The sequence below is a fragment of the Nicotiana sylvestris genome, chromosome 2, assembly GCF_000393655.2.
Source record: "Nicotiana sylvestris chromosome 2, ASM39365v2, whole genome shotgun sequence".
Lineage (NCBI taxonomy): Eukaryota > Viridiplantae > Streptophyta > Magnoliopsida > Solanales > Solanaceae > Nicotiana > Nicotiana sylvestris.
This window is the reverse complement of record NC_091058.1, coordinates 88046696-88074118: the sequence shown is the minus strand read 5'-3', so window position 1 is coordinate 88074118 and position 27423 is coordinate 88046696. Positions and strand designations below refer to the sequence as shown.

The following is a 27423-nucleotide window of genomic DNA, read 5'->3' as shown; positions in this document are numbered from 1 at the left end:
ATAAGAGAATTCGTAAAGAACTAGAAAGTTCTTTAATGTTTACCCATGTGAATTCTCTTTTATTTTTGCAAATCATACTTAAATTGATAGGGCTACACTAGTTATGCCAATCGGATAAATTTACATTATTGATAAACTTCAGGTTTACACCATGACGTGTGCAATTATCAATAAACTCCAAGTTTTTATGATATGGGTTTTTAAATCAATAAACTTCTACTTTATTGTGACATCTTTTTTATCTGTGTAATACAAATTGGAGAATAAAGCGGGTAACTTTTCACATATATATTACCCCACTACAAGTTGTAGTAATAAAAGATAGTAAATCTTTCCTTTATTTATAGTCTCAATATAACCAACCGCTTTCGCGAATACTTTAGAAACTTAATAAGTTTTTTTGAGATTTACTACAACACAATGCCTTATTGATAATCAATTTTATTCCTCAAAAATAGTAATAATTGACTCTTCCAGAGCTCTCAATTAATTTGGTACTACCACATATTTATCAACATCCGTATGGTGAATATCTCTTTTAAAGAGAAAGTTATACCATTATGGTCGTGGTCAAAATCATTTAGGCAAGATATGTCGCTTCTATTACTTTTGTTTTGTAATAATCACATTGCCATAATATTTTGGCATAATCACAATAATTATGTGATAAATGATTATTCATGCCATAATAATGGAATTAGTTTCTTAATTCATCCTAAATCTCATGTTGTCACATTCACATCATGAATGGACCATAATCATCCATATGTGCTTTACAAAATCTCATATCAAATCGATGACAAACATTACTTTCACAAAGTAAAGAATTATTTTGAGAATCATTATTGTTCTCATTATCACAATGGTGACGTTTATAATTTCGTCTATTACTACGTCCACATCCATTGGCACCTTTACGGTAATAATTTTGTCTTTCGGACTTATCACATACTGCTATCATATTCTCTTAAGGGAATGAGAATAAAGCAAATTCAATGGGACGGTTTCCAATTCTTTGCCCACAATCATACATGAATTTGATCATGGCAAGGCATAGAAATTTTACCACTTAGGTGGTTATAATTTCTTATAACTCTATTAGAGTTATAATCAAAATTATTGTCTTTGCTTGTATATAAAATCAAATTATAGAATTTCAAGAATTTAAAAGAGAAAAATAAAGTAAAATACTTACCTTAAATCCAGAATTTAATCATGAAGAAAATTCATGGAATAATTGACAATTATTTTGCTCAATCCCAAAGCTTCTACTGATTAATTAGTTAGAATCTCGTGTTGATAACGTGTTATAAAACAATAAAAGAAGAAGAGGCGCATTGCAGAGAAAAGTAGAGAAAGAGAGAATTATTATTGATTTGGGATCAATTAAAATGGAATACAACTCCAGTATTTATAGGGGAAAAGTGACTTAGCCACCAAGTAATAAACCCTAAAATCTCTCTAAAATATAGACATTCACTATAAATAAAATACTATTTATAACAAAATCGTAATAAAATGATAAAAGGCACTTAAAGTCAAGTTTTTTAATATTCTGATTCTTCTTATATATATTAACATGCTTTATCATGTAGTCTTCCGCATAAGACTACTCCTTGTCATACAAATTATTTTTCGTCCAAGTTGTAGAATTTTATTTCTGTTGGTACGCCACTATACTTAAAAATATAATTACATTGGTAGTTGCCCCTTGAAGTTAGAATATACAAATTTAGAAATTGGCAAGATGACTTGTCTATAAATTAAATGTGGACAGTCGCTATTCTAATTTTCTGCAGCAAACGAAAAAGGAAATCAATTTTGAGAGAGTTGAGAGTTTAGAGAGATGGAAGCTAACTCCACCCCAGTTCCTCTCCTTACTCCTTACAAGATGGGGAAATTCGAGCTCTCTCATAGTCATAGGTACTGTGTCTTAATTTACATTTAATTACTTCCTTGTTTATCTTTTTCCTTTTCATTTTGCATGCATGTATATTAAGCTGTATATTGTTATGAGTTGCAGAGTAAATGACAAGGAACAGATCATACAATAATACTCCACAGCCACATGCTATTGAATATTATGCTCAAAGAGCAACAAAGGGGGGATTTCTCATTTCTGAATCAGCCAGTGCCTCTGATATCTCACAAGGGTAAACACTTTTTCCCCACTCAGCCCTCAGACAATTTTCTATTATTTTGGCGTGCAGGTTGGTAAATTTCTTGTATTTTCTATTGATTTTGTTTTATCAAAGAACAAGTCGAATATATATAGTATGATTTTTTTTCTTAAGCTTCACAACAACAACAACAACAACCCAGTGTAATCCCACAAGTGGGGTCTGGGGAGGGTAATATGTACGCAGACCTTACCTCTACCCCAAGGGGCAGAGAGGTTGTTTCCAGGAGACCCTCGGCTCGAAGAGGCAACAAGAGACACTATATTAGTACTATCAATATACTCATAATAAAACAACATAAAATACCATAAAAACCATAACATAACATAAATACCATAAAAAACAAAGTAACAGCAATATAAGAGATATAGGAAATACGAGAAAGATGTAAGGTATTAATACACAGAAGATAAAGCACATCATCGGTAGTTGATCAATAGCATCCTAAGACTAATTCCTAACTGGCTAGTCTCACTCTAGTGCGCTGTAAAAAAGACATCACAATTTCCCCTAACCTACAACCTTAATGCTCGATCTCCACAATTCCCTGTTTAGGGCCATGTCCTCAGTAACCCTAAGTCGCGCCATATCCTGCCTGATCACCTCTCCCCAATACTTCTTAGGTCTCCCTCTACCTCTCCTCGTACCCACCACCGCCAGTCGTTCACACCTTCTCACCGGTGCATCAGTGTTCCTCCTCTGAATGTGCCCGAACCATCTGAGTCTTGCTTCCCGCATCTTGTCCTCCATGGGGGCCACCCCCACCTTCTCTCGAATATCTTCATTTCTAATCTTATCCTTCCTTGTATGCCCGCACATCCACCTCAACATCCTCATCTCTGCAACTTTCATCCTATGGATGTGTGAGATCTTCACCGGCCAACACTCGGTCCCATACAACATAGCAGGCCTAACCACTGCCCTATAAAATTTACCTTTCAGTAACAGTGACACTTTCTTGTCACACAGGACTCCCGTCGCTAACCTCCATTTCATCCACCCAACCCCTATACGGTGTGTGACATCCTCGTCGATCTCCCCGGACCCCTGAATAAACGACCCCAGGTACTTGAAACTACCCCTCTTAGGGGTGACTTGAGAATCAAGCCTCACTTCCACTCCCGCTTCCGTCGGCTCTGCCCCAAATTTGCACTCAAGGGTATTCCGTCTTCGTCCTGCTCAACCTGAAACCTTTGGACTCAAGGGTATGTCTCCAAACCTCTAACCTCTCGTTGACGCCGCATCGTGTCTCGTCGATTAGGACTATGTCATCAGCAAATAGCATGCACCATGGCACCTCCCCCTGAATATGATGCGTTATAGCATCCATCACCAGGGCAAATAGGAAAGGGCTGAATGCAGACCCTTGGTGCAACCCCGTAATAACCGGAAAATAATCTGAATCGCCTCCTGCTGTCCTAACCCGAGTCTTAGCTCCATCATACATGTCCTTAATCGCCCTAATGTAGGCAACCGGGACCCCTTTAGCCTCTAAGCATCTCCATAAGACCTCCCTAGGAACCCTGTCGTACGCTTTCTCTAGATCGATAAACACCATGTGGAGATCCTTCTTCTTATCCCTGTATTGTTCCACCATCCTCCTAATAAGGTGGATAGCTTCTGTGGTAGATCGCCCCGGCATGAACCCGAACTGGTTGTCTGAAATAGACACCGTCCTTCGCACTCTCATTTCTACCACTCTCTCCCAGACTTTCATGGTATGACTTAGTAATTTAATACCCCTATAGTTGTTACAGATCTGGATATCGCCTTTGTTCTTATACAACGGGACCATTGTACTCCACCTCCACTCTTCGGGCATCCTATTAGTCTTGGATATAACATTAAGCAACTTAGTAAGCCATTCCAAGCCTGCTCTACCCACACACCTCCAAAGCTCAACCGGAATTTCATCTGGTCCGGTAGCTCTGCCCCTAATCATCTTACGCATTGCCTCCATGACCTCATCGACCTTAATGTCCCGACAATCACTTAGTACATGGGGGCTTTCGATGTTCCTCAATTCATCTAGTACAATATCCTGATCCCCTTCCTCACTTAGAAGTTTATGAAAGTAGGTCTGCCATCTCCTCTTTATCTGGTCATCCCCCAACAAAACTTTACCGTCCTCATCTTTTATGCACCTCACTTGGTCCAAATCCCGAGCCGTCCTCTCTCTCACCTTAGCGAGTCGGAGTAACTTCTTCTCCCCACCTTTGTTCCCTAGTTCCTCATACAAACGAGCAAAAGCTGTCGTCTTTGTCTCTGTCACTGCTATCTTTGCCTCCTTCCTAGCTACCTTATATCTCGCAATGTTTGCTCTCTTCTCCTCCTCTCCAGTGCTCCCCACTAACCGCAGGTAAGCCACCTTCTTCGCTTCCACTTTACCTTGTACAACTGCATTCCACCACCAGTCTCCTTTGTGGCCACCGGTGCGGCCTGAAGATACCCCTAACACCTCTCTCGCCGCCTTCCTTATATAGTCCGTCGTTGTCGACCACATAGTGTTTGCGTCCCCACTACTTCTCCAAGCTCCCATTGCCGACAACCTTCCTTCCAACTCCTGGGCTTTAACCTTAGTCAAGGCGCCCCACCTAATCCTCGGGCGGCCTCGTACTGACCTCTGTTTCCTTCTTATCATAATACTAACGTCCATCACCAAGAGCCTATGTTGCGTTGCAAGGGTCTCACCTGGGATAACTTTGCAATCCTCGCACAACCTTCTGTCGCATCTCCTGAGGAGGAGATAGTCAATTTGAGTCTTCGCCACCGAACTTTGGTAAGTAACCAAATGCTCCTCTCGCTTCGGAAAACTCGAGTTTGCAATCACTAGATCGAATGCCTTGGCAAAATCCAGCAGTGAGATGCCCCCTCCGTTCCGTTCCCCGAAACCAAAGCCGCCATGCACCTCAGTATAACCACTTGCAGACGACCCAATATGGCCATTGAAATCCCCTCCTATGAATAACCTCTCGGAAGGTGGAATACTACGAACAATGTCATCCAACCCTTCCCAAAAACGCCTTTTAATCTCCTCATCACAACCTACTTGCGGTGCGTACGCGCTAACGACGTTTAAAGTACACTCACCCACCACCAATTTAATAGTCATTAGTCTATCATTCACACGCCTGACCTCTACCACCGACTCCCTAAGATGGCTATCTACTAGGATACCCACTCCATTCTTACCCCTCACGACTCCAGAGTACCACAACTTATACCCATCCGCGTTTCTCGCCCTCGATCCGACCCACCTAGTCTCCTGGACACACGCTATATTAATCTTCCTCTTCTGAAGGATCTTCGCCAACTCTATAGACTTACTCGTTAGCGATCCTATGTTCCATGACCCGATTCTCAATCTATAGGCTCCCTTGCCCCCTCTACCTTCCCTGCCTCCCGACCCACCCCCTGACCCCGGGCCCACACTCTGCCCCACCTGAGGACATACCCTTAATCTATCATCCCAGACTGCCGCCACTACACCTACGACAGATATACCAAAGACTCGCTAGTGCACAACGGACAACGAATCAAACTATAAGGAAACAAGTGACTACCTGTACACTTATTGAATGATTTAACTATTGTGAACAAAAGTAACATCAATTTAGCTAACACAAAAAGGAAAACAGTAGAACGGGAGGTACCAATTCCCGAGAACCAAACCTGTGATGATTTGCAGCCCTCAATATACTTGCAAGCTCTCGCACCGCTTCCCACCGCCCTTTGCTGACGCTCGTCCAGGTTGCTCTCCTTTACTAGTGCTCGTGCGCCCAACTTCTCTCCAACCACTTTGAGAAATTCCCTGAAAACACAGAAAATACCACGACCCAAAGACCAAAAAGGGCTATCACCGCTACCACTGGTCTAGCACCGAAAGTAACTAGCAGCCGAAATTAACTGAAGAAAAATCATACAAAGTACAGAAACAAAAAAAGAGCTTCAAATGAAAAACAAAATGGCGTTTTCCGGTAGAAAACAGAGAAAATCTTTTTCCACGGCTTTCTTCTGTCGAAGAATTTGCGGTTGCTTTTCGGCGATTGGATAAAATTCAGTCGATCCGAAATAAGCTGATGGTTTACAGCTCAGCATCAGCTTAGAGAGATGTCCAGAGTGCAAAAGAAGCCGAATTTTGTGTTATTTGGTAGATCCGATCGAGATCGTCGCAGTCAAAAGAGTAGCACAGTAGCGATTTATTAATTTTTTATCGAAAACCACAAGCGAATTAACATAAATATGATGAATTAAATACTGACAGAAAAGTTTGAATAATTATGAAATTCGATTTGGGTATTGGATATAGAACCTCTAGATTGGGTGTTTGGCGGATGCAGACGCAAACAACAGTTGAGACTTCCCGGAAAAATTATTTTTCTGTACTTAGATCTGGGTATTGAACAACAGATCTGGGTACTTAGATCTGGGTATTAGATCTGGGTATTGAATAACAAAGAAGGAAAGCAATTCTTTTTGAATATTCTACGGTCTCAAGCTAGCAATAGTAACAAAACTAGAATAAAAACTGATCCTATCTTAGCACACAATCAAGAAATGTTTTCAGTGAATCTTTTCCACTGTTTCCAGAGAAGAGTTAAGAAATAAAAATTGAATCTTGAACTCGATGAGTAACCAAAAAGTAATGAACCCAGAGAAGAGTAACCAAAGTGATTAAAGAAACTAAAGGCAAAAATTAGGTTAAATTTTCGATCGAGTGCTGCTGAAAACAGGGTCGAAGTATTAGGTAATATTCTCCTTCATCCAATGTTTGGTGGCAAAAGAGGACTGAATCTGAGAATAGATTGGATGGTAAACTTTTTAACTTAAATTGAAGATAGGGATTGGTATTGGAGAAATACATGTGTTTTATGTATTGCATAGTACCTGACGACAAAGCGTATATCATGCCGACACCTGAGAGCTAATGAAATCCCTCACATTATCGAAGATTTTAGGATTGCAGCCCGCAATGCTATTAAAGCTAGTGAGTTATACATTATAGTAATTACTTTTTCAGCGTTGTTGCATTTAATGGTGGTGAAAACTCATAAAATTGATGAATAGTCACTTGTTGGTATTGTTGGAAAAATATTGGATGGTTTTGGAGAATAAAAGATTTAGCTTGAGGCGTGTCAAAGACACTATCCTTAAGGATATTTTGCCTACACCTTAATGAATAAAATTAGGCATATTCCTAGGATTCAACAAGCTCTTTTAGTATAAACTAGGAGCAGAAACAACAAAGATTGAATAAAATAAAACCCATCACAAAAGAAAAGGAAAGAAAAATTTTAACTTTTTTCACTCGACTACTTTTTGGATTATATATATATCATCCAAAGATTTTAACTTCAGATTGTAAGCAACGTTTTAAAAATTATTAAATGTCATTCAAAAGCTATTGAAATGGTTGTTACAAATTAAAGCCATTAAGGCTAATAAAAAGTTAATTATAATATTATAATAATAACTATTAATTAAATGATAATGAATATATTATATTTTATTTTTGAGATATAAGAATTATCTTCTAACGGTATTGCTTAGAATTTGATGGAGTCGAGATCAACTCTTCAAACGGCTTCATAATCGACCAATTCTTGAATGACCAAGTCAACGACAGGCCTAATGAATATGGTGGAAGCATAGAGAACCGTTGTCGTCTTGCTCTTGAAGTTATAGAAGCTGTTGTGAAGGAAATTGGAGCTGATAAAGTTGGCATAAAACTCTCTCTCTTCTCGGAAGTGCACGGGAAAAGGGACTCGAACCCTGAACCTCTAGCAACCTATTTAGCTAATGAACTCACTAAGCTCGGATGGGAGTTGTATATCTTCACGCGGTTGAGCCAAGGGAAGAGCCACGTTGCCTCAAATATATAAGAATATAATGGCTTTTGAGGGGACTCTTATTTCTTCTGGTGGCTACAAGAAAACTGAGGAAGATGAAACAATTGCTGAAAACTATGCAGATTTGATCTCATTTGGACGTTTGTTCTTGGCAAACCCTGATTTACCTAAGCGTTTTGAAGTTAATGAACCACTGAACGAGCATGATAGGAGCACCTTCTATATGACTGATCCAGTTGTGGGTTACATTGATTACCCATCTCTTGAAGTTGCTTGTTAAGTTATTTTCTTTGTGGGAAAAAAGTGGAGTTTGCTTCTACCTGATAAAAGGTTAACTAACTATTGTGTGATGCGGTCAGTACGAAGTTGTGTTTACTTTCTAGTTTGTTAAAATAAGAGATCGATGTCCAATACAATGTGACTTGTATGATGTTTTTAAAGATAAATCAAAGTAATGTGTGGGGATGATCCTTTGTTTGCACTCCTATGTTTGACTATACCTATACGACAGTAGTTAATACCCAACAAATTGTGATTACAAAAATATGAAATAAATAAAGAAAATGTGAAAATCTGCAAAGCACAGATTGAACTTTTAGCTTCATAAACAAAAATCACAATATGTAAGACCAAGGTAAATAGAAATCAGACTACCATCATAGACCATCAGAGAAAAAGCAGAGAGTCCTGACGTTGAAAGAGTGAGGAAAAAAGTAGAATTTTTACCACATCAATAGAAACATAATGAAGAGTAAAAAAGAAAAAGAATATTGAGAAACTCAAGGGAAGAGAACTTCGAAAATATCAAAGAAGAGAGAACGTTTGCTATTCCAAGAGAGACCCCAATTATTTGCTTTGTGTTATTAGAAAAGACATAATGTTAAATGGCCAATCCAATAGGCCCACCAAGGGCACGAAATCAGAAGCCATTAAATAAAGAAAAAATTTCATAAAGCACTATTTTTTAATGGTAATTAGCTATCTATAGATATCATTTCCTATATTACAGATTATAGATACATTTTCTGTTGTTATAAGATGTATTAAATGTATTTAAGCTACTGTATTCATGAATACAGTAGCAAAAATATGCGTGAATCAGGGAAGTCTAGCTAATCAGTTGTTGTATTCGAGTGTATTCGACTGTATTCATGGCGTGAAACATGGGATTACAGCTGGATAGATTATTGTATTCGACTGTATTCACGGCGTGAAATAGGGGATTACACTGTTTTTAAACGGAAAGTGAATCAATTAACATAATAGACTCTTAATATAACTCAACAAACTCAATTATAACACACAAATTATGTATTTCCAGTTATAAAAAAGAATCTCAACCGAAAAATACCCCAAAAACATAGCAATCTTCAGAGAAATTATATAATACATCTGAATATATAAATTATATTAATTAAAAAAACATATGAATACATTCATGGCATATAGCGAGACAGTGAATACAATGAAATACATAGAATACAACGGGATACATTGAAATATAATGGGAAAAAAGACACTGAATACAATGAAATACAGTGAGATACATTGAATTACAATGAAAAAAAAGACAATGAATACAATGAAATACATGAAAATACAGCGTAAAAACCAAGAACCAGCAACTCTTTTCATCGCAAAAAACATAAACCCAGCAAATCTTCGTCCCTCATATTGTCTTCCTCTGGCTCAAAATTCACTGTCTCCAAGTTTTATGAAGATGAAGAACAAGATTTCGAGCCATATGAAGATGAAGAACAAGATGGCTATAATTCACAAGGAAGCAGAAAAGAAGAGGGCACTGATTGAAGCAAATCGAGGCCAAGATTTTCTAAAAGCAGAGGAATACTGCTGCGAAATTTCGTGAAACTGGAATTCCCAAAAAATTCTTGGGTTTCTTGGGCTCGAATTACATCCATCTTGTTCTTCATCTTCATATTGTCTTCATCTTCGTTCCTCATGAATCTTCATGTGGCTCGAAATCTACTTCGTCCTCTCTCTTTTTCTTTCTGTTTTTGTGTTTTTGTCACGACCGTGATAGCGCCTCTCGTGAAGATAAGGCCAGCCAACTAGTCCCAATTCAATTTTTAAAATAGTTAAACATCTATAAACAGTCTAAGCATGAGTGAATAAGCCAAAGACTAAGCAAAAGATTTTATAATGTGGGGAATACAGCCCGACATCGGGGTGTCACAAGTCACGAGCATCTACTAAGGTCTAAAATACAACTAAGTTCTTCCCATTGAGCCCAATCTAGAAGAAAATCATTATACATCTCATGCTCCTCATGCCAGCAGAAAATATACATCTCTAGCCACGGTAGAACTCGACAAGAACTCTCTGACTCCCCTCTACACAAACAAGCCATGTCAGGACTGAATCCTCCTAACTCAACCAACCTACGCAAGCCACTAAAACCCAAGAGCATTGCCGCGAAATACCTGTAGAAACTCATTACCTCGTAAGAATCCAAGATCTAATCATATCCTTACCATACCGACTCGGCCTACTACCAAGCTATCCCATCTGTCCGGGTTCCCTTCTGACTTACCTTCAACTTGATACTCCTTCTTGCTATAACATCACAATTTCTTAACTCAGACTTACCACACGAGACCCAAGCATCAAAACCACACCGTCCTATGGTCCATAAGCCGCTGAATACTCTCTAGATATTCCCAACAGCGCCGCATTCAAAATGCTTACCCTGAAGAGACTTTCTACGAATCCAGAGCCATTACCTTCATCTTCCTGATACTGATATATAGAATTCCATAATTAATATAGAAAATACCACAAGTCTTGACATTTTCCAATGAAAACTCAGTTTCTAGCCACATATACAACTTGAAAATACCCAATTGTTACATGTAAAATCTTGAACACATCAGAAATATTCTCGAGAGTCATTCACTCTACTCAAATAGCAATTTGCCTGATCAAACGAACAGAACCACTTGTGCCTCAATAGCACTCTGACATCGAGAGTGTAACCTCATCCGAGAACAACCAAGCAACTTCCTGCTCTATGCACCAAACATCCTTTACCAACAACAATTCAAGACATTCCGTAATTCTCATACACCTATGAAGCATACTATATCCTTTGTTAAGAATTTTCCTTTACTCGAGCCATCCTCGGTCTCAATCTCCATAGGCCATAACTGATTCGTCCGAACACCTCGAATTGGGACCAACATAGCACATAATTGTGCAATCAACTAATCAATAGCAGACTCTCCCACTTGGTTCGAAGCCATAGATCAAAACACACTCAATAACTCATAACGCATATACTCTATTGTTGTCATAATACCATAGTGAGATTAAACTCAAATCCTTTGTAAGCTTGGGAAAACACAAATCATCATGTACTTTAAATCTTCTGCAAATCTCGCATTCACTCTCACAATAGTTAAACCCACTCTCTTAAGCGACCCAATTTAAATTACAGCACATATCTTTCACTTGCAAATGAGATCTTCTATCAGACAACATAAAGATTGCACAAACTTCCGAACACTCCTCAGGAGATACCCCACCTGCTTCACCTCGAACTAACCTTTCCGCATACCTTCCACCGTCATAAACTTTACGCAGTCACTTAGTATTCCTGAGTCTGAACTCATAGCGCAACATGAAATTTACTTCACTCCCAACTGAGAAACATGAAAAGATTCTCCACGCGCCCATAACTCGGGGCTATACCTCGAATCAAGATGGAAATCAAGCACCTAATAGCTCTTCTATCCCCCAGCAGACCCTTCTCATCGCTTCTAAATCATATGGATACATCTCGCAGTACTAATATACTCATCACATAGCCATCCAGCCGTCACTTCCACTAATAGGGACAATACCAAACATATAAGTTCAAAAATACTTGCTCACATAATCAGCACCTCGGTGCTCAAGCTATAGGCAAAATTCGGCCTCAAGTCCTCTAGACTGGCCCAACATCAACTCACAGAGATCACATCTCGCCCCTCGATCAAGGAATCACAAGCCATTGATGCACATCAGATATTGAGCGCTCATGCACACACACGAATGCATGGAAGGAATTCAAAGAGTTACATTTTAAGCTGAATCAAGGACGCACGATAAGAATTCAAGAATGTGAAGTTTTTCCTAAAGGTTTTGCAGCCTCTCGAGGATAAATACAGACGTCTCTGTACCGATCCGCGAGACTCTACTAAACATGCTCATGACTCGTGAGACCTATGTAACCTAGGCTTTGATATCAACTTGTCACGACCCTAAACCCGGACCCGGTCGTGATGGCACCTCTCGTGAAGATAAGGCCACCCAACTAGTCCCAATTCAATTTTTAAAACAGTTAAACATCTATAAACAGTCTAAGCATGAGTAAATAAACCAAAGACTAAGCAAAAGATTTTATAATGTGCAGAATACAGCCCAAACACAGCCCGATATCGGGGTGTCACAAGTCACGAGCATCTATTAAGGTCTAAAATACAACTAAGTTCTGAAATAGGCTAAATACAGTCCAAGGACATCAAGAGGGAGATAAGCAATGCTGCGAACGTCAGCAACTACCTTGCTAAACTCCGATGACTCTGCCTCTGATTTGCCAATACCCGCTACCAAGTTTAGAAATACCTGAATCTGCACACAAGGTGCAGGGAGTAAAGTGAGTACTCCAAATCAGTGAGTAATAATTATAACTAAAGTCTGAATGGTAAGAAATCACGAAAAGTGCATCAACATGTTGTATAGAAGCAGTACACAAACTAGTAAGAAAGCAATGAAGCTAAAAAATCTCTTAAAATATCTTAGCTCAGTTTAAACTTCTTTGAAAATGACTTTCTCAACGGTTGCGCAAATGAATGCAAAACAATTAGTCAGATAAGCACATAAAGTCGCCCCTCGGGCACAAATACATAATTAAACAGGTATATGACAGGCAAATAAGAAAGATAAGCACATAAGGTTCGCCCCTCGGGCACAATGTCAATAAATCTGCCCCTTGGGCAATATCTCAGAACAATACCAGCCCCTCGGGCAATCACATAGAACAATACCAGCCTATCGAGCTATCTTACATCACAATGGGTACCCGCACTCACTAGGGGTATGCAGACACCTGGAGGGGCCCCTTATGGCCCAAGCGCAATATCAAGTCACCTCGTGGCATCATAAACAGGCTCCCGACCTCATATCAATATCAACAAGCCACCTCGTGGCGTACATATCTCAGGCCCTCGGCCTCATAATCAAATCAGTGTATCTCCGTTGTGGCGTGCAGCCCGACCAAACAGTATCCTCACAACACAGGCCCTCGGTCTTACTTAGTCAAAAATCACATAAGCCACTTAGGCAACAGTAAATCATGATGCTCAGCCCAAAATATGATTTAAAATATCATTTCAAGTATTAAAACAGAGTAAACATGGCTGAGTTTTGAAAATAGTGGAAAATAACATGACTGAGCTCAAGCATAAAATCAAAATAGTGAGGAAACATCAACAAAAATCTCCGAAGGGTTCAAATAGTTGGCACGAAGCCCAAATATGGCATTCAGCCCAAATAATGATGATAGCAAATAGATTTCAGTCAAATGCGTGGTAAAATCATCAATTAGGACGGACCAAGTCACAATCCCCAATAGTGTACGACCCTACGTTCGTCATCAAGCGTGTGTCTCACTTCAATATAGCACTACGATGTGCAATCCGGGGTTTCAAATCCTCAGAACATCATTTACTATCATTACTCACCTCAATCGTCCAACCTCTAGCCCACGATGCCTCGCCCGCACGAATCGACCTCTAGATACTCCAAATCTAGCCACAATCAGTACATAATCATTAAAATATGCAAAAGGAATGAAGCCCACTCGAAAATATCTAATTTTACATTAAAATCCCGAAATTACTCAAACTCGGCCCCCGGGCCCACGTTTTGAAATCTGACGAAATTAATATCAATGGAATCCTCATCCTCATACGAGTCTATACATACCAAGAACATTAAAATCGGACCTCAAATGGCCCCTCAAATCTCAAATTTATACTCTCCAAATTCAAGCCCTAATTCCTTAATTTTAGGCTTAATTCCATGATTAATTAGGTGGAATTCACACAAGAATCGAGTTATGAGTTCAAAAATCTTACCTCCAAGAAATCTTCTTGAATTCCCTCTTCAATTAGCTCTCCCAAGCTTCAAAATCGCCCAACAATGGAGGTTCTTAGCCTCAAAATCGCGGAATAGCCCTTTTAAATCATTCTGCTCAGGCATAAAAATCCTTCTTTGCAAACGCGGTCAAAGCCTCGCGTTCGCGAAGCACAAATTACTTTGACAAAATTTCCTTCATCGTGAACGTGTCCTACCACTCTCAAACGCGAAGACTTGGCGCCCTAACCCAACGCGGACGCGACTCTCCTCCCGCGAACGCGAAGAACACATAAATCCTCAAACTCAGCTGGTCACTTCCCCTGCGCGAACGCGGAGCCTCCCTCGCGAACGCGATGCACAACAAACCCAGCCCTTCGCGAACATGGAGCCTCCCTCGGGAACGCGAAGGCTAAAATCTCGACCTCACCAGCTAACCCTTCGCGAACGCGAGGGCCTACTCGCGAACGTGAAGGCCAAATGCCTGCAATACTGAACAGCAATTTTCTGCAACTTTTCAAAACAAGAAATGGTCTGATTAACCACCCGAAACTCACCCGAGGCCCTCGGGACCTCAACCAAGCATGCCAACATAAACCATAATCTCATTCAAACTTGTTCCAACCTTCGGAACGCTCAAAACAACATTAAAACACCAAATTTGCATCGAATTCAAGCCTAAGAATTCCAAAATCTTCCGAATTACGCTTTTGATCAAAAACCCGACTAAACCACGTCCGAATAACCTGAAATTTTGCACACACGTCACAAATGACATAACGAAGCTGCTGCAACTTCCGGAATTCCATTCCGACCCCTATATCAAAATCTCACCTATCAACCGGAAAACGCCAAAATCTCAATTTCGTCAATTCAAACCTAAACATTCCACAGACTTCCAAAATGCATTTCGATCACGCTCTTAAGTCCCAAATCACCTAACGGAGCTAACTGAATCATAAAAATTTTGATCCGAGATCATATACCAACAAGTCAAATCTTGGTCAAATCTTTCAAATTTTAAGCTTTAAACTGAGAACTATTCTTCCAAATTCATTCCGATTACCCTGAAAACCAAAACCAACAATTTACATAAGTCATAATCCTTCACACGGGGCAAGTCATGCCCGAGAACTGACAAGCAAGGTGCAAAAGCTCAAAACGACCGGTCGGGTCGTTATAGTTTTGGACCTCCCTTCCCTTATGTTGAAGATTTGAAGGGTCGTCTGAAAGTGCAGAAGGGAGGAGAGAGCATGGGGTTTTTGACTAATAGTAGGTGATGTGGGTGAGAGGAATTTTGAGATTGAGCATCATGTGTTTAGGGAATGGGGGAAGAGAATGGCATGTATCAAAGTAGAGAGAGAAAGAAAATAGTGTAACTGAATAGCATATTTAGTGGCTTAGGGGTAGGAGGTAACCAAAATTAGATATATTGCTATAAACATTAAAAGGTATCTATAGAATATAATTTTTTAAAATGATATTTATTTAAAATAAATAAGGTGTTAACCTTTGCTATATGAGGTAAAAATTACTTAAATAAACATACACTAATTTTACATCAGTTTTTTGTACAGAAGCCTATTGTAAGGGAATACGTTTTGAACAATTGAAACTACTATATGTACAATGGTTCAATACTGTGTTTGTACAGCTTGACCATTTATATAAAGTAGTAATATGAATTAAATAAATTATTAGAATTACATATTCTTGCTAAGTTCAAGTTTATTGTAATAATATACAATTTTTATGAAATTTTGAATCCGTCCTTCTTAATGTCAATAGTATCTCGTTCAACGTAACCCTGGTTAACATGCTAGCCCAAATATGAAATTAGTTAATTATAAGCAATGAAGATGCAAAATAAAATTATACTTACAAATCTTGGATAAAATTGTGCCCGCACGACTGCTAAAAGAAAGGGAGAACCTTTAGGCATAGTGAATTCAAAATACCCTTACATTTTTGGAAATCTCTCCGCAAAAAATTACCCACCTCAAAATACTTTTTTTTTTCAAACAAGAAAAACAGAGAATTAGACTGTTGTTTTTTCATTATAACAATCCTTAATTATCTCTGAGCCTTTCTCTAACCTTATGTTTCTCTTACATACAAAACACATTCTCTCTCTCTTTCTTTCTTCTTTTTCTTTTATGCATTCAGTATTCGAAATTCATCCTAACATTCAAAACACACACATACTAAGTTTTAATTTCATTTTAAATTTTTAAAATAAAAATTACATGAGGACACTTTGTCCCAATGTTGATAAAGAAGATGGGCTGGAGACAGTACTTGAGGTGCCAATTCCAGATGAAATGTTCAAAAGCATGGGCAGTAATGCTGCACTCAGATGGCAAAATATGGCAACCTGGATGAAAGCGCAAACATCTGATAAATGGTCTTCCCCTATTGTTGCTGCTCGTTATAATGAACTTAGTTTCCTCCTTTATATGGTTGGATCTCCTCTTATCCCTTTCCAAATTCAGTTGGGCCAATCCGTTAATCGTCCCGTCAAACATTCTTCCATTGTAATATATGAATTCTCCAAGCTTAAATCTTTTCACTTAATACCTGTGCATTTTCATTCATCGAGTTGTAGATAACATATGCATTCTGAGTTTAACAAGGCAAATGGATCCTAATTCAGAGGCGGAGCCTGGTTCCTAATTTAGAGCCGGAGCTAGGATTTGAAGCTAATAGTTTCAGGATGCTATACATCTTTAGTGAATTTCTTTAGACAAATACATAGTTTGGACAAAAGTTATTGTGTTAGGCCTAACCGTAACCGGCATACCAGCTCGACCCCTGGATCCTATGTTCAATGGGTTCAATTGCCAGAATTTTCTGACACGAAACATAGATATATGTAAAGACCATTAAGATTTCAACAAACATTAAATTCTGAACTCATGATTTCAGAAGTAGAACATATTCAGGGCAAAAAATCATAACGGTTGAACGCATAAAGTGTAGATCTTGGATCTTTCGTTCAGCCTGAAATAGAGATTGTCAGTTTTAAGATAAATTTGGACCTAGAAAACATGCATGACAGCCAGCTCCAAATCCAGAGTGACCAAAAAGGACCACATTTACCATTATGACCAAAATTATTAAGTATTAATCTGAGCAATTCTTGATTGTTTCTCTTTTGATATCTTATTTTTGGACTGGAAATATATGCAGGAAGCTTCAACAGCTAAATACATATTGCAACAATACATAGCAGCAACAGGGGGACAACAAGCACTAAATGCAGTGAACAGCATGTGTGTAATTGGGCATATTAAAATTACTGCATCTGATTTCCATCAAGGTGATCAAAGTGTGAAGGTGAGAAAGAGTGACGAAAACGGAGGGTTTGTGCTTTGGCAAAAAAACCCTGACCTTTGGTGTTTAGAATTACTTATCTCTGGTTGCAAAGTAATTTCTGGTAGTAATGGTAAAATCTCATGGAGACAATCATCTAATCAACAAAGGCCTATCTCTAAGGGTCCGCCCAGACCTCTCCGCCGCTTTCTGCAGGTAATTACACTGTCAGTGTATATAACTTAAATTTGTTGATTAATTATATTGCAACCTAATAATAGAGCTAAGGTCTAAATGATTTGCCATTGTTGTAGGGGCTAGATCCTCGGTCAATAGCAAACTTGTTCGCGAATGCAGTATGCATAGGAGAGAAGATAATAAATGATGAGGATTGTTTCATTCTCAAACTTGATACAAACCAATCAGCTTTAGAGGCACAAAGTGGTCCAAATTATGAAATACTTCACCATACAATATGGGGATACTTTAGCCAAAGATCAGGCCTAATGGTCAAGTTTGAGGATTCCAGGTTGCTAACAGTTAAGACCAGCAGAGACGACGAAGGTGTATTCTGGGAGACGAGCACAGAATCTGTTATGGAAGATTATAAATATGTTGACGGAGTTAATGTTGCACACAGTGGTAGAACTTTTGTCACAGTTTTCAGATATGGAGAGCACTCTGCAAATCACAAGAGGCAGCTTGAGGAAAGATGGAAAATTGAAGAGGTAGATTTTAATGTTGGACGTTTGACAGCTGATTTCTTCATGCCACCTTCTGATTTCAGCAAAGAACGTTCTCGGGTTTAAAGAAGAGGGTTGAAAATTATATTGTTGAAGCAATTAAGACAATTTTGCAGTATATAAAGAAACAGAAAGGTTTTTCTCCTGTCAAGAAAGTCTAGAACTACTAATTTGAGCAGTATAAATAGAGAAATTTGTCTAGTTTTTTATTTATAATTAGAGGACTACCTGTGTAGAATGTTCAATGATATCAAGCTTGCGCACTTACTAACTCTATCAAATTCCTCAACCATATGACAACTGTTTTCCTCTACACGTAGTCACCTTAAGTTTCTTACATACAGAAAATTAAAACTGAAAGTATCTGTTACCACTTGTTGAACAATACCTCATCTACGATAAGAGGCAAATATAGGACGAGTTGTGTGGGTTCAATTGAATACATTACTTTCTACTCGAACTATGTTTACATATACAAAAGATATTTTAAGTGTATATATCATAAGAACACGCTCATTTTGATTCGCTTCTTTCTATGAATCTATGGTCAGTTTCCCACCCAGGCAGTTGAAGGTCACAGTTACTCTTCAAAAAAAAAACAAAAAAAAACTTCAGGCTTCATGATATTATTCCATATAAAGATACAACTCTTTCTTCAATCCTAACCCTAAAATATGTCAATGAGTTGTGGTCAGAACTAACATATAATCAAACACAGTAGATCATTTATATATAATAAGATGCAGTTTCAAATGCAAATGCTTCAATCGGCAGATGTCAGTGACAACATATATAGTCGTCCCCATCCACCTCAAAAAGAGTATTAAAGGTTAACGTTTATCCTACACTGGAAACTAGGAAAAGTAAGATGAAGGGAAAGTAGGAGGAGAAAAAAGAAAGGGAAGAGAAAATGGACAAAAGGTTTTTCTTTGTGGATAAACTAAAGATTGATTACAGGGATTGTATTTGATAAGAATGAAATTTTGGACTCCGATTATAATGATAATTGCTCATCATCTTTAAAAGCTCTTCAAATATATCAATTTGTGATAAGTCAGACTTTACCCTTGATTTATTGTTATTCTGACATCAACGATTTCTACAGTTGAACGGGTAGATATACAATAATTACACCCTGCCTTTTTACAAACACTACTTCATTCTAAAACAGTATAGTAAATTACACAGCGCCGTCCTTTATAAGAGGAGTTGAACTACTAATACTGCTAGACAATGCACATGCCCGTGGACATGGCCTGATTGGTGTCTACACATAATTACCCTAAGGCAAAAATTATAAGTTTAACCACAACAAACCAAAATGAAATTCCTGTTCCCTTACGATTTCACATCGTCAGTAAAAATAAGCGGAAAATCAATCTATGGAAAATGTCTTCCAGTGCAAAACTGTAGCAACAACTCCAGATTTTTCTTTTTGCATGAATTAATCCAATCATGATAATGTTTGAGTTTTTCACCAATATGTGCTTTCATTAGGAAGACAGGAAAATAAAGGAGAATAAAAAATTACAAGTATCAAAACCTAAATAGATACATCGTTTTGTCCTTACAGCAAAAATGCAATGCATGTCAGTGTAATCTTTTCCCAAATGCTCCCTTTCATCAATACCAGACAGCAGATGGCATAAATCACCATTTATCGTGTGTGAAAAAGCCGCAACCACGCAAATGGGGGTTCTTGATTTCTCCAAGTCATAACCTTCTCCCTGTTGCAGTTGTTTGTTCGCTCTTCGTTTGCCTTAGACTTAATTCTCGCACTCCCTGAAATAGTTTAAAATGAGATCAAACACACGTCAATTACAATCGCTGCACATGTTAAAGGAGCAATCACAACATAACAAGAATCTGGGAGAAGCAGGAGTTCAGGATTGGAGAGAGAAGAAAGACCACCAAATATATATATATATATATATATATATATGTGTGTGTGTGTGTGTGTGTGTGTGTACTTTTGTTTCTTGGTTTCTCTCTCTAAAATTTAAACAAAAGACAACCCAAAATAGTGGCAGAAGTCAGTGAACAGATTCATCTGCCACCTTCAGCTTCCAAAAAAGTTGCTCTCCCACAAACTTCTTTTTAAGAGAATTCTATATTAATGAGGTAGACCTTACTCTTTTGATTCAATTACAACGAATCCAGTGCTACCTAAGGTTGTTTCATCTGCCCGTGAGTTGTGCAGATGTGTGCATGTTCATGTTTGAGACAGATAAAGATAGAGATCCAGCCATAAAGAAATGAAGAACCTTATTTCTCAAGCCAATGTTACTGGCCTTCTGAGAGGGAAAAATCTTACTATCCATCACCTGTCGAGCTTTGGGTGCATTACTTTCAGGCATTTATGCTTCATACCAGCTGATTTGACAAAATAAGTTGCAGAAAGATACACCAATCATATCACTGTGTAGTTAAGTAAGAAGTAGCTGTACATTTCACGCACGCAGCCCTATAGAAGGCAAAGACAACTTTATTCAACTTTATTTATGTATTTATTTATTTTTGATAAGGAGAACTTTCAACTCTTATAAGGAGCAATGAGAAAATTCACAAGCTTGACGGAGAAAAAGAAGAAATAACACAAGAATGGGCGGACCAAAGTCGAACAGAGAACTGTGCTATTATCCAGTCCAATCAGCTCGAAAACTTCCTCTCAGTATCAATGACCCTGGAAACTCCATGTCTCCATCTTACGCGCCAGTAGACAGCACTAGCAACCCAACGCCACTGTCATATGCTCCAGCCCCCTTTGGTTACATGTATCATGAGGAACAGGATGGAATTAACTGGGAAAGGTAAGAAGTTTGTAAAAGGATCTTTTAGAAAACAAGAAAGCCTCCATCATCTCCTAGGCATCACATAAATTTTAAGGAAAACAAAAGGCAACAAAGAGATAGGGAAAGAGAGATGGAGAGAAGAGGCAGAAGAGGACAAGTTAGCATCTTGTCTTTCTTCATGGTCACCGCATGTCTAGGGCCTTCATTTCCTGCCTAACTCCTGTATCCCCCAGCAGGAATGTGAATATAGTGGAACTAGCAATCCAAAGAGTTGATGCTGGAAGCAGTTGACCTGGTTGATAACTCCATATTGGGTGCATGTACTGATCAATATTTAGATGGTTGCAACGTGGCATTGACTATTCAAGTTAATGGGGTTTATTGCTATCAACATTGGCTGCTTATTTGCTTTCTGATAACGTGCATGATGAAAATTTGGTGAAGATGGAGGACAATCTCTTTGAGTAGTTTTGGTGAGAATGGAGGTCGCAAGTGATGCCTCAAAAAGCAAGGAGTTTCAGCAGTATCATATTTATCAAATTTGTGACAGATATTCATGTTTATTTACCCACCAACTATGTTCAATTGGTATTATTATGACCATAGCTATAAAAAAACAGTTACAATTTTACAGCAGAAAAGTTAATAGACACCGCTTTGAATTAAATGACATACACTACTTCCAGAGCCTTGAGATACACAACTGCAAAGCACAAATAATGTTGATACAAACTTTTATCACTTCTGTCTAGCAGAGCTATCAGAAAGCATTGCATTGCTCCTTTTTGAAACTAGTTTGTAAGCTGGAACATTGAGTTACTAGAGGGAAAAGTAAGACCTTGAAGAAATCTGAACTGCTCCTTCACACTTCATACGGTTGCGTGACAGAAAAGAAAAATTGAAGCACACAAAACATCCCTCTAAGAACTCTTTCCAAAGGAAAACCCATATTTCTATCTGAAAATAGTCAAAGTCCATCATTTCCTAAAGATGTAACTAAATTAACACAAATATCAAGTTCTACACTAGGAAAAACTTAAAAGTAAGAAGGCGCAACAGTGCACAAATGGAACAAACCAGTTTCTAACTTGGTCATAATTAAATTACTTCCGTCATTTGGTAGTGGAACCTCATGTTTACATCGCAACTCATTATAACTGTAAACTCCATATTGCATCAGCACAAAAAATTCACTGAAGTGACCTGAAAAGCTGCTTGTATCTTGTGTGTACTTTTGGCTGAAACTCCTCTTTGTCCTCACATTATAGTTCCCGAAAGAAAAATCCAATTGAAAAGAGGAACCAAATTAGCTTCTAAACTAAGATAGAGGAACCGGTGGAGGCAAAAAACACTAGGTGATTTATTCTTATCGCCTAAGCTTGGTAGGAGTTACCGGGTACGTGTATTGGTGGAGGCTGGTGGGATGTAGCAGGTACCCGGTGAAATAGTCGCGTAAGGTGGCCCGACACCACAGATAAAAGAATTTCTCAACTTATCTAGTTATCTAATAAAACACCCCCAAATCGCCAACCTAAAATGTCAAAAAGTTAAATCACGAGTTCATAGCCAAAGCTGACCACGGGGAAGAATTGGATCAAAGAGAAAGGGGCAGATAGAGAGAGCTAACCAATGAATGGAGAGGTGGCGATTCAATAGGAATGTAGCGAACAGACATCTTAGCGATCTCAGAAATGGCATCTTCGGAAACTCCAGGAACATCACTGGTTAACTCCTCGTATGCCGCCTCAAATGCTTCCTGCCAAAACTTTGGCATTTTGATCCCACGGCTGTTTGTATATACATCCCACATATGCTTCACTAACTTCTCCCTTTCTTCCATTGCCTGGCCAAAAAATACAATGAGAATCGGAGGATTTATAAACAAGGAGGGAAAAAAGGTAAAGGGGAAATATGTACGGACGAGAACGTCGAGATCTTCGGGGAGAGGAATGTCGATATTATCGGAGATGGCGTTGAGGTTGCCGGCGGACCAACGGAGAGTAACAGTTCCGGTGAGCATAGACCAAAAAGCTAGCAATAAAATAGCGGCAAAAGCCCAAAACTTGTAACTACCTCTGCCGAAAATGGCGGGATAGGAGGAGGAAGTTTCCTTCTTGGAAGTTGTGTACGATGATGAGGAAGGTGCCGTCGGCGTTGATATGGGAAGGGCATCGTCATCCTTCATTTCAATTTTCAACTGCGCAACGAATGTGGCTTTTTGTATTTTTCTGTTACCCTTTCCTTTTATTTATACGTTTGGTTTATTTTAATTTGTTTTTAACTTTTTGCATTTTCAGAGTTCAATCTGAACAATGTCGAGTCGATTGGGATAAAATGGATTCTCTGTTATCGTAATTGTGCAGCGATTATCTATTCTGGGGGCCACCACTTTTTTTGTTGTAATTTGGCCGATATTCCAAAAATCTTCTTTTTAAAATAAATATTATTGTCAAATACAATTTCATGAAAAATCTATATATATACTATACTAAAAGCACGAAAGTCTTAGCAAATATCGTTCGTGTTATAAATAGTATTTTATTTATGGGTGGCTAAGTCACTTTTTCCCTATAAATAGAGGGGTTTTATTCCATTGTAATTGATCTCAAATCAATAAGAATCCCCTCTCTGCTTTTCTCTGCAATACTCTTCTTCTTTTATTGTTTCATAACACGTTATCAGCACGAGACTCCAACCAATTGACTAAAAGCTTTGAGATTGAGCATAATGATTGTCAATTATTCCATGAACTTCCTTCATGATTAAATTCTGGATTTAAGGTATGTACTTTACCGTATTTTTCTCTTTTATTCTGTAATTTGATTTTAAATATAAGTACAACAACAACATCCCAGTGTAATCTCACAAGTGGGGTCTGGGTAGGGTAATATATATGCAGATCTTACCCCTACCCCGAGGGGCAGAGAGACTGTTTCCAGGAGACTCTCGGCTTAAGAGAGCAACAAGAGACTGATTTTAAATATAAGTAAAGACAATAAATTTTGATTATAACTCTAATTGAGTTAGTAAGAAATTATAACCACTCGAAGTGATAAAATTTCCATGTCTTGCCATGATTAAAGTCATGTATGATCATGAGCACAAAAAGTGATAACCCGTCTCATTGAATTTGCTCCATTCTCATTCCCTTAAGAGAATGTGATAGTAGTATGTGATAAGTCTGAAAGAAGACAAAATTATTACTATGGATGTATCAATGGATGTTGACGTGGCAATAGACGAAATTATAATCGTCATCATTGTGATAATGAGAATAATCTTTCACTCTATGAAAGTAATATTTGTCATCGATTTGACATGAGATTTTATAAAGCACATATAGATGATTATGGTACATTTATGAAGTGAATATGACAACATGTGATTTATGAATACATATTCATTCTTGGAAGAATATGAACGTGCTAGTTGTAGTGAATATACCACACTCACCTCTAGAAGGAGGTTTGAGATGATATAAGAAAATAATGTCATTATTATGGCATAAATGGTTATTGGTCATGTACTTATTGTACGCCAAAATATTTTGGCAATATGATTATTAAAAGTGGGTAATGCAAGAAACAGATCTTGCATATAATTTTGACTATAACCATAATGGTATAACTTTCTCTTTAAAAGAGATATTCACCATATGGATGTTGATGAATATATGGTAATACTAAATTAATTGAGAGCTCTGGAAAAGCCAATTATTACTATTTTGGAGGAATAAAATTGATTATCAATAAGGCATCGTGTTGTAGTAAATTTCAAAGAAACTTAATTGAGTTTCTAAAATATTCGCGAAAGCGGTTGGTCATACTGAGACTATACAAAAAAAAGATTTAATATCTTCTATTACTACAACTTGTAGCGGGGTAATATGCATGTGAAAAGCTACCCGCTTTATTCTCCAGTTTGTACTACACAAATAAAAGAATACCACAATAAAGTAAAAATTTATTGATATAAAAACCCATATAATAATAAACTTGAAGTTTATTGATAATTGCACACGTCATGGTGTAAACCTGAACTTTATCAATATTAATAATTTATTCAATTGGCATAATTGGTTTAGCCATGTTAATTTAAGTATGATGTGCAAAAATAAAAGAGAATTCACATGGGTAAATATTAAAGAACTACAAAGTTCTTTACGAATTCTCTTACGTTGTTTGTTCTCATTAGTTAATAGACCAACTAAAATCGGGATTGAATCCCATGAATGTTGGAAATATCAAAGGTGAATATGAGCTCATTCACATTCCATGTATACTACATATGATGCATCTATGAGATGGTTACATGTACGATTATTATTAACCCGCAACATGGTGTTTGCGAGGTAACTTGCTTAATAGTTTAATTTAGAGCATGATTTTCAGATTTTCTATTCAAGAAGTTCATCTTGATAAATTAGTTTACATCACAGTTGGTTTTGCAAAATGATTTATTGAGTGCCTCCACTTAATAACTAAACAATTGCTTATGAGAACAAAGTTATCTCTATCAATTTGATATACGTTATATACCAAAGTATATTATTTTCTCCCCTCACAAGTGGTTCAAGGTCAGAAATCAAATAATTCTATCTTATTATTGTTGATGTGGGGGGTATATTTTGATTAATACCATAACGCATAAAGATAGGTTCTCAAAGTTGAGGAAACAAGTTAGTTTTTCTAACATGAGGGGGAGATATGATAAACAATTGAGAAAAAATTACGTGGAATGAATTATCATTTATACATCTAGATCCTCGAATAAAATAATATGAACTTGAAGTTCATAAAAGAATAATTCATGTGCAATATATTGCAAAGTATGCCAGAGGCATTTGCTTATCCAAAGAAAGTAATTATATTCTCACTGCAAATGTTCCTATTAGAATAAGTCCTAGAAGGACAAAGTCTATGGTACGCTTAAAGCGTATAGACAAATTGGTTTCAAATAAAATTCTTGATAAAGAAGATAAGCAAATGATCATAATAAGGAGGCAAGTGATCTAGAAGATCACATGACATAACACTTCAAAAAATCTCAAGAGAGATTCAGGTACCTGAATATATGAATGAATGGATCTCTATATTATGTCTATGTGAAAAAAATATTGGAACCGATATAAAATGTTCGTCAACGACATCTATCATAGCGCTAAGTATAGATGAGGATCTTAAGTCTGTCGAATATAGATACAAAAATATTGGCCAAATAAAAGAGACACAATTCAAATAGAATTGGTTTCATATGAAAGACATGTAGTTTTGGACATGTAGTTCAAATACTTGAAAGTATAAAGTCAATGATATGTGCAATCAGTTTTTGATATATTATTTGTCTAGCATGACATGAAATTTGATATGCATCTAATTAAAGTCTATTATATGACTTATATGACTTAATACGACAATCCTTGAAGGATTTAAATCGCTTAAAGCATATAGATTTCTTGGTCATGATGTACTACATCCTAAGTACAATTTGTGCACATTTGTATCTTGCTATAATTATACGCATGGTAATGTGATAGCGAGAATTTTCAAGGTGCAGCATATTCAATGGAATTAATATGGGTGATTTATTCACCAAATCTTTGCCGACGTCAACCTTCAAGAAGCTAGTGTACAAGACTGGGATGCGAAGGCTCAAAAATGTGAATTGATGCTCTCATCGGGGGGGGGGGTAATTACGCGTTGTACTATTTTTCCCTTATAAGGTTTTGTCCCACTGGGTTTTGCTTTTAAGGTTTTTAGTGAGACAACCACAAGGCATATTTCTAAACATGTGTACTCTTTTTCCTTCTCTACAATTTTTTTCCCATTGGATTTTATTTTAGTTAAGGTTTTAACGAGGCACATTATCTGTTTGATAGACATTCAAGGGGGAGTGTTATAAATAGTATTTTATTTATGGTGAATGTCTATATTTTAGAGACATTTTAGGGTTTGTTACTTGGTGGCTAAGTCACTTTTTCCCTGTAAATAGAGGGGTTCTATTCCATTGTAATTGATCCCAAATCAATAAGAATCCTCTCTTTGTTTTTCTCTGCATTACTCTTCTTCTTCTTTTATTGCTTCATAACAGTTCGTCTTTTTTACTATTTAAAAATAAATTTCACACTGAACAAAATAGTTATTTTATTAATATTCTAATATTTAAAATTTTAAATTCAACTAAAATTTTATTTATTAAGACTTTCATATTTAAAATATGGTACAAGAAGTCCTAATATTTAGGATATTAAAATCGACTAAAATTTTCCATATATAATTTGAAGACCTAATATTTAGGTCCAATAAAAAAACTAATTTTGATGTTGAAATACGTTTTAGGAATGCAAATTTCAAATTTTTGGATTCAAGTCATTTTTAGGAAAATTTTGAAGACTTACTAACATTTTTTAATT

The 27423-nt window shown here is 37.4% G+C and overlaps 2 protein-coding genes and 1 pseudogene across 2 annotated transcripts; 2 read left to right on the top strand and 1 right to left on the bottom strand.

Moving 5' to 3' along the window:
- The first annotated feature begins 1809 nt into the window (after positions 1-1809).
- On the top strand, positions 1810-8424 carry LOC104238618 (12-oxophytodienoate reductase-like protein; annotated as a pseudogene).
- Positions 8425-16259: 7835 nt separating this feature from the next.
- On the top strand, positions 16260-18500 carry LOC104238616 (uncharacterized). Its single transcript, XM_009793024.2, has 3 exons — positions 16260-16698; positions 17354-17692; positions 17791-18500. Exons 1-3 carry the CDS (start codon positions 16411-16413, stop codon positions 18283-18285), a joined length of 1122 nt encoding a protein of 373 aa, XP_009791326.1. The 5' UTR covers positions 16260-16410; the 3' UTR covers positions 18286-18500.
- A 1129-nt stretch (positions 18501-19629) lies between these two features.
- LOC104238615 (uncharacterized) lies at positions 19630-23313 on the bottom strand. Its single transcript, XM_009793023.2, has 3 exons — positions 22933-23313; positions 22639-22854; positions 19630-20001 (listed from the first exon to the last, which is right to left on the bottom strand). Exons 1-3 carry the CDS (start codon positions 23194-23196, stop codon positions 19933-19935), a joined length of 549 nt encoding a protein of 182 aa, XP_009791325.1. The 5' UTR covers positions 23197-23313; the 3' UTR covers positions 19630-19932.
- Positions 23314-27423: the final 4110 nt, after the last annotated feature.

What these genes read in the sequence shown, in the direction of transcription:
- LOC104238616 (XM_009793024.2), top strand. Translation starts at nt 16,411, where the DNA reads ATGAGGACACTTTGTCCCAATGTTGATAAAGAAGATGGGCTGGAGACA. An exon ending in CCGTCAAACATTCTTCCATT is followed by an intron (nt 16,699 to 17,353) that starts GTAATATATGAA and finishes AAATATATGCAG; the next exon opens with GAAGCTTCAACAGCTAAATA. An exon ending in CTCTCCGCCGCTTTCTGCAG is followed by an intron (nt 17,693 to 17,790) that starts GTAATTACACTG and finishes CCATTGTTGTAG; the next exon opens with GGGCTAGATCCTCGGTCAAT.
- LOC104238615 (XM_009793023.2), bottom strand. Translation starts at nt 23,196, where the DNA reads ATGAAGGATGACGATGCCCTTCCCATATCAACGCCGACGGCACCTTCC. An exon ending in CCGAAGATCTCGACGTTCTC is followed by an intron (nt 22,855 to 22,932) that starts GTCCGTACATAT and finishes TTTTTTGGCCAG; the next exon opens with GCAATGGAAGAAAGGGAGAA. An exon ending in CGCCACCTCTCCATTCATTG is followed by an intron (nt 20,002 to 22,638) that starts GTTAGCTCTCTC and finishes AAACTATTTCAG; the next exon opens with GGAGTGCGAGAATTAAGTCT.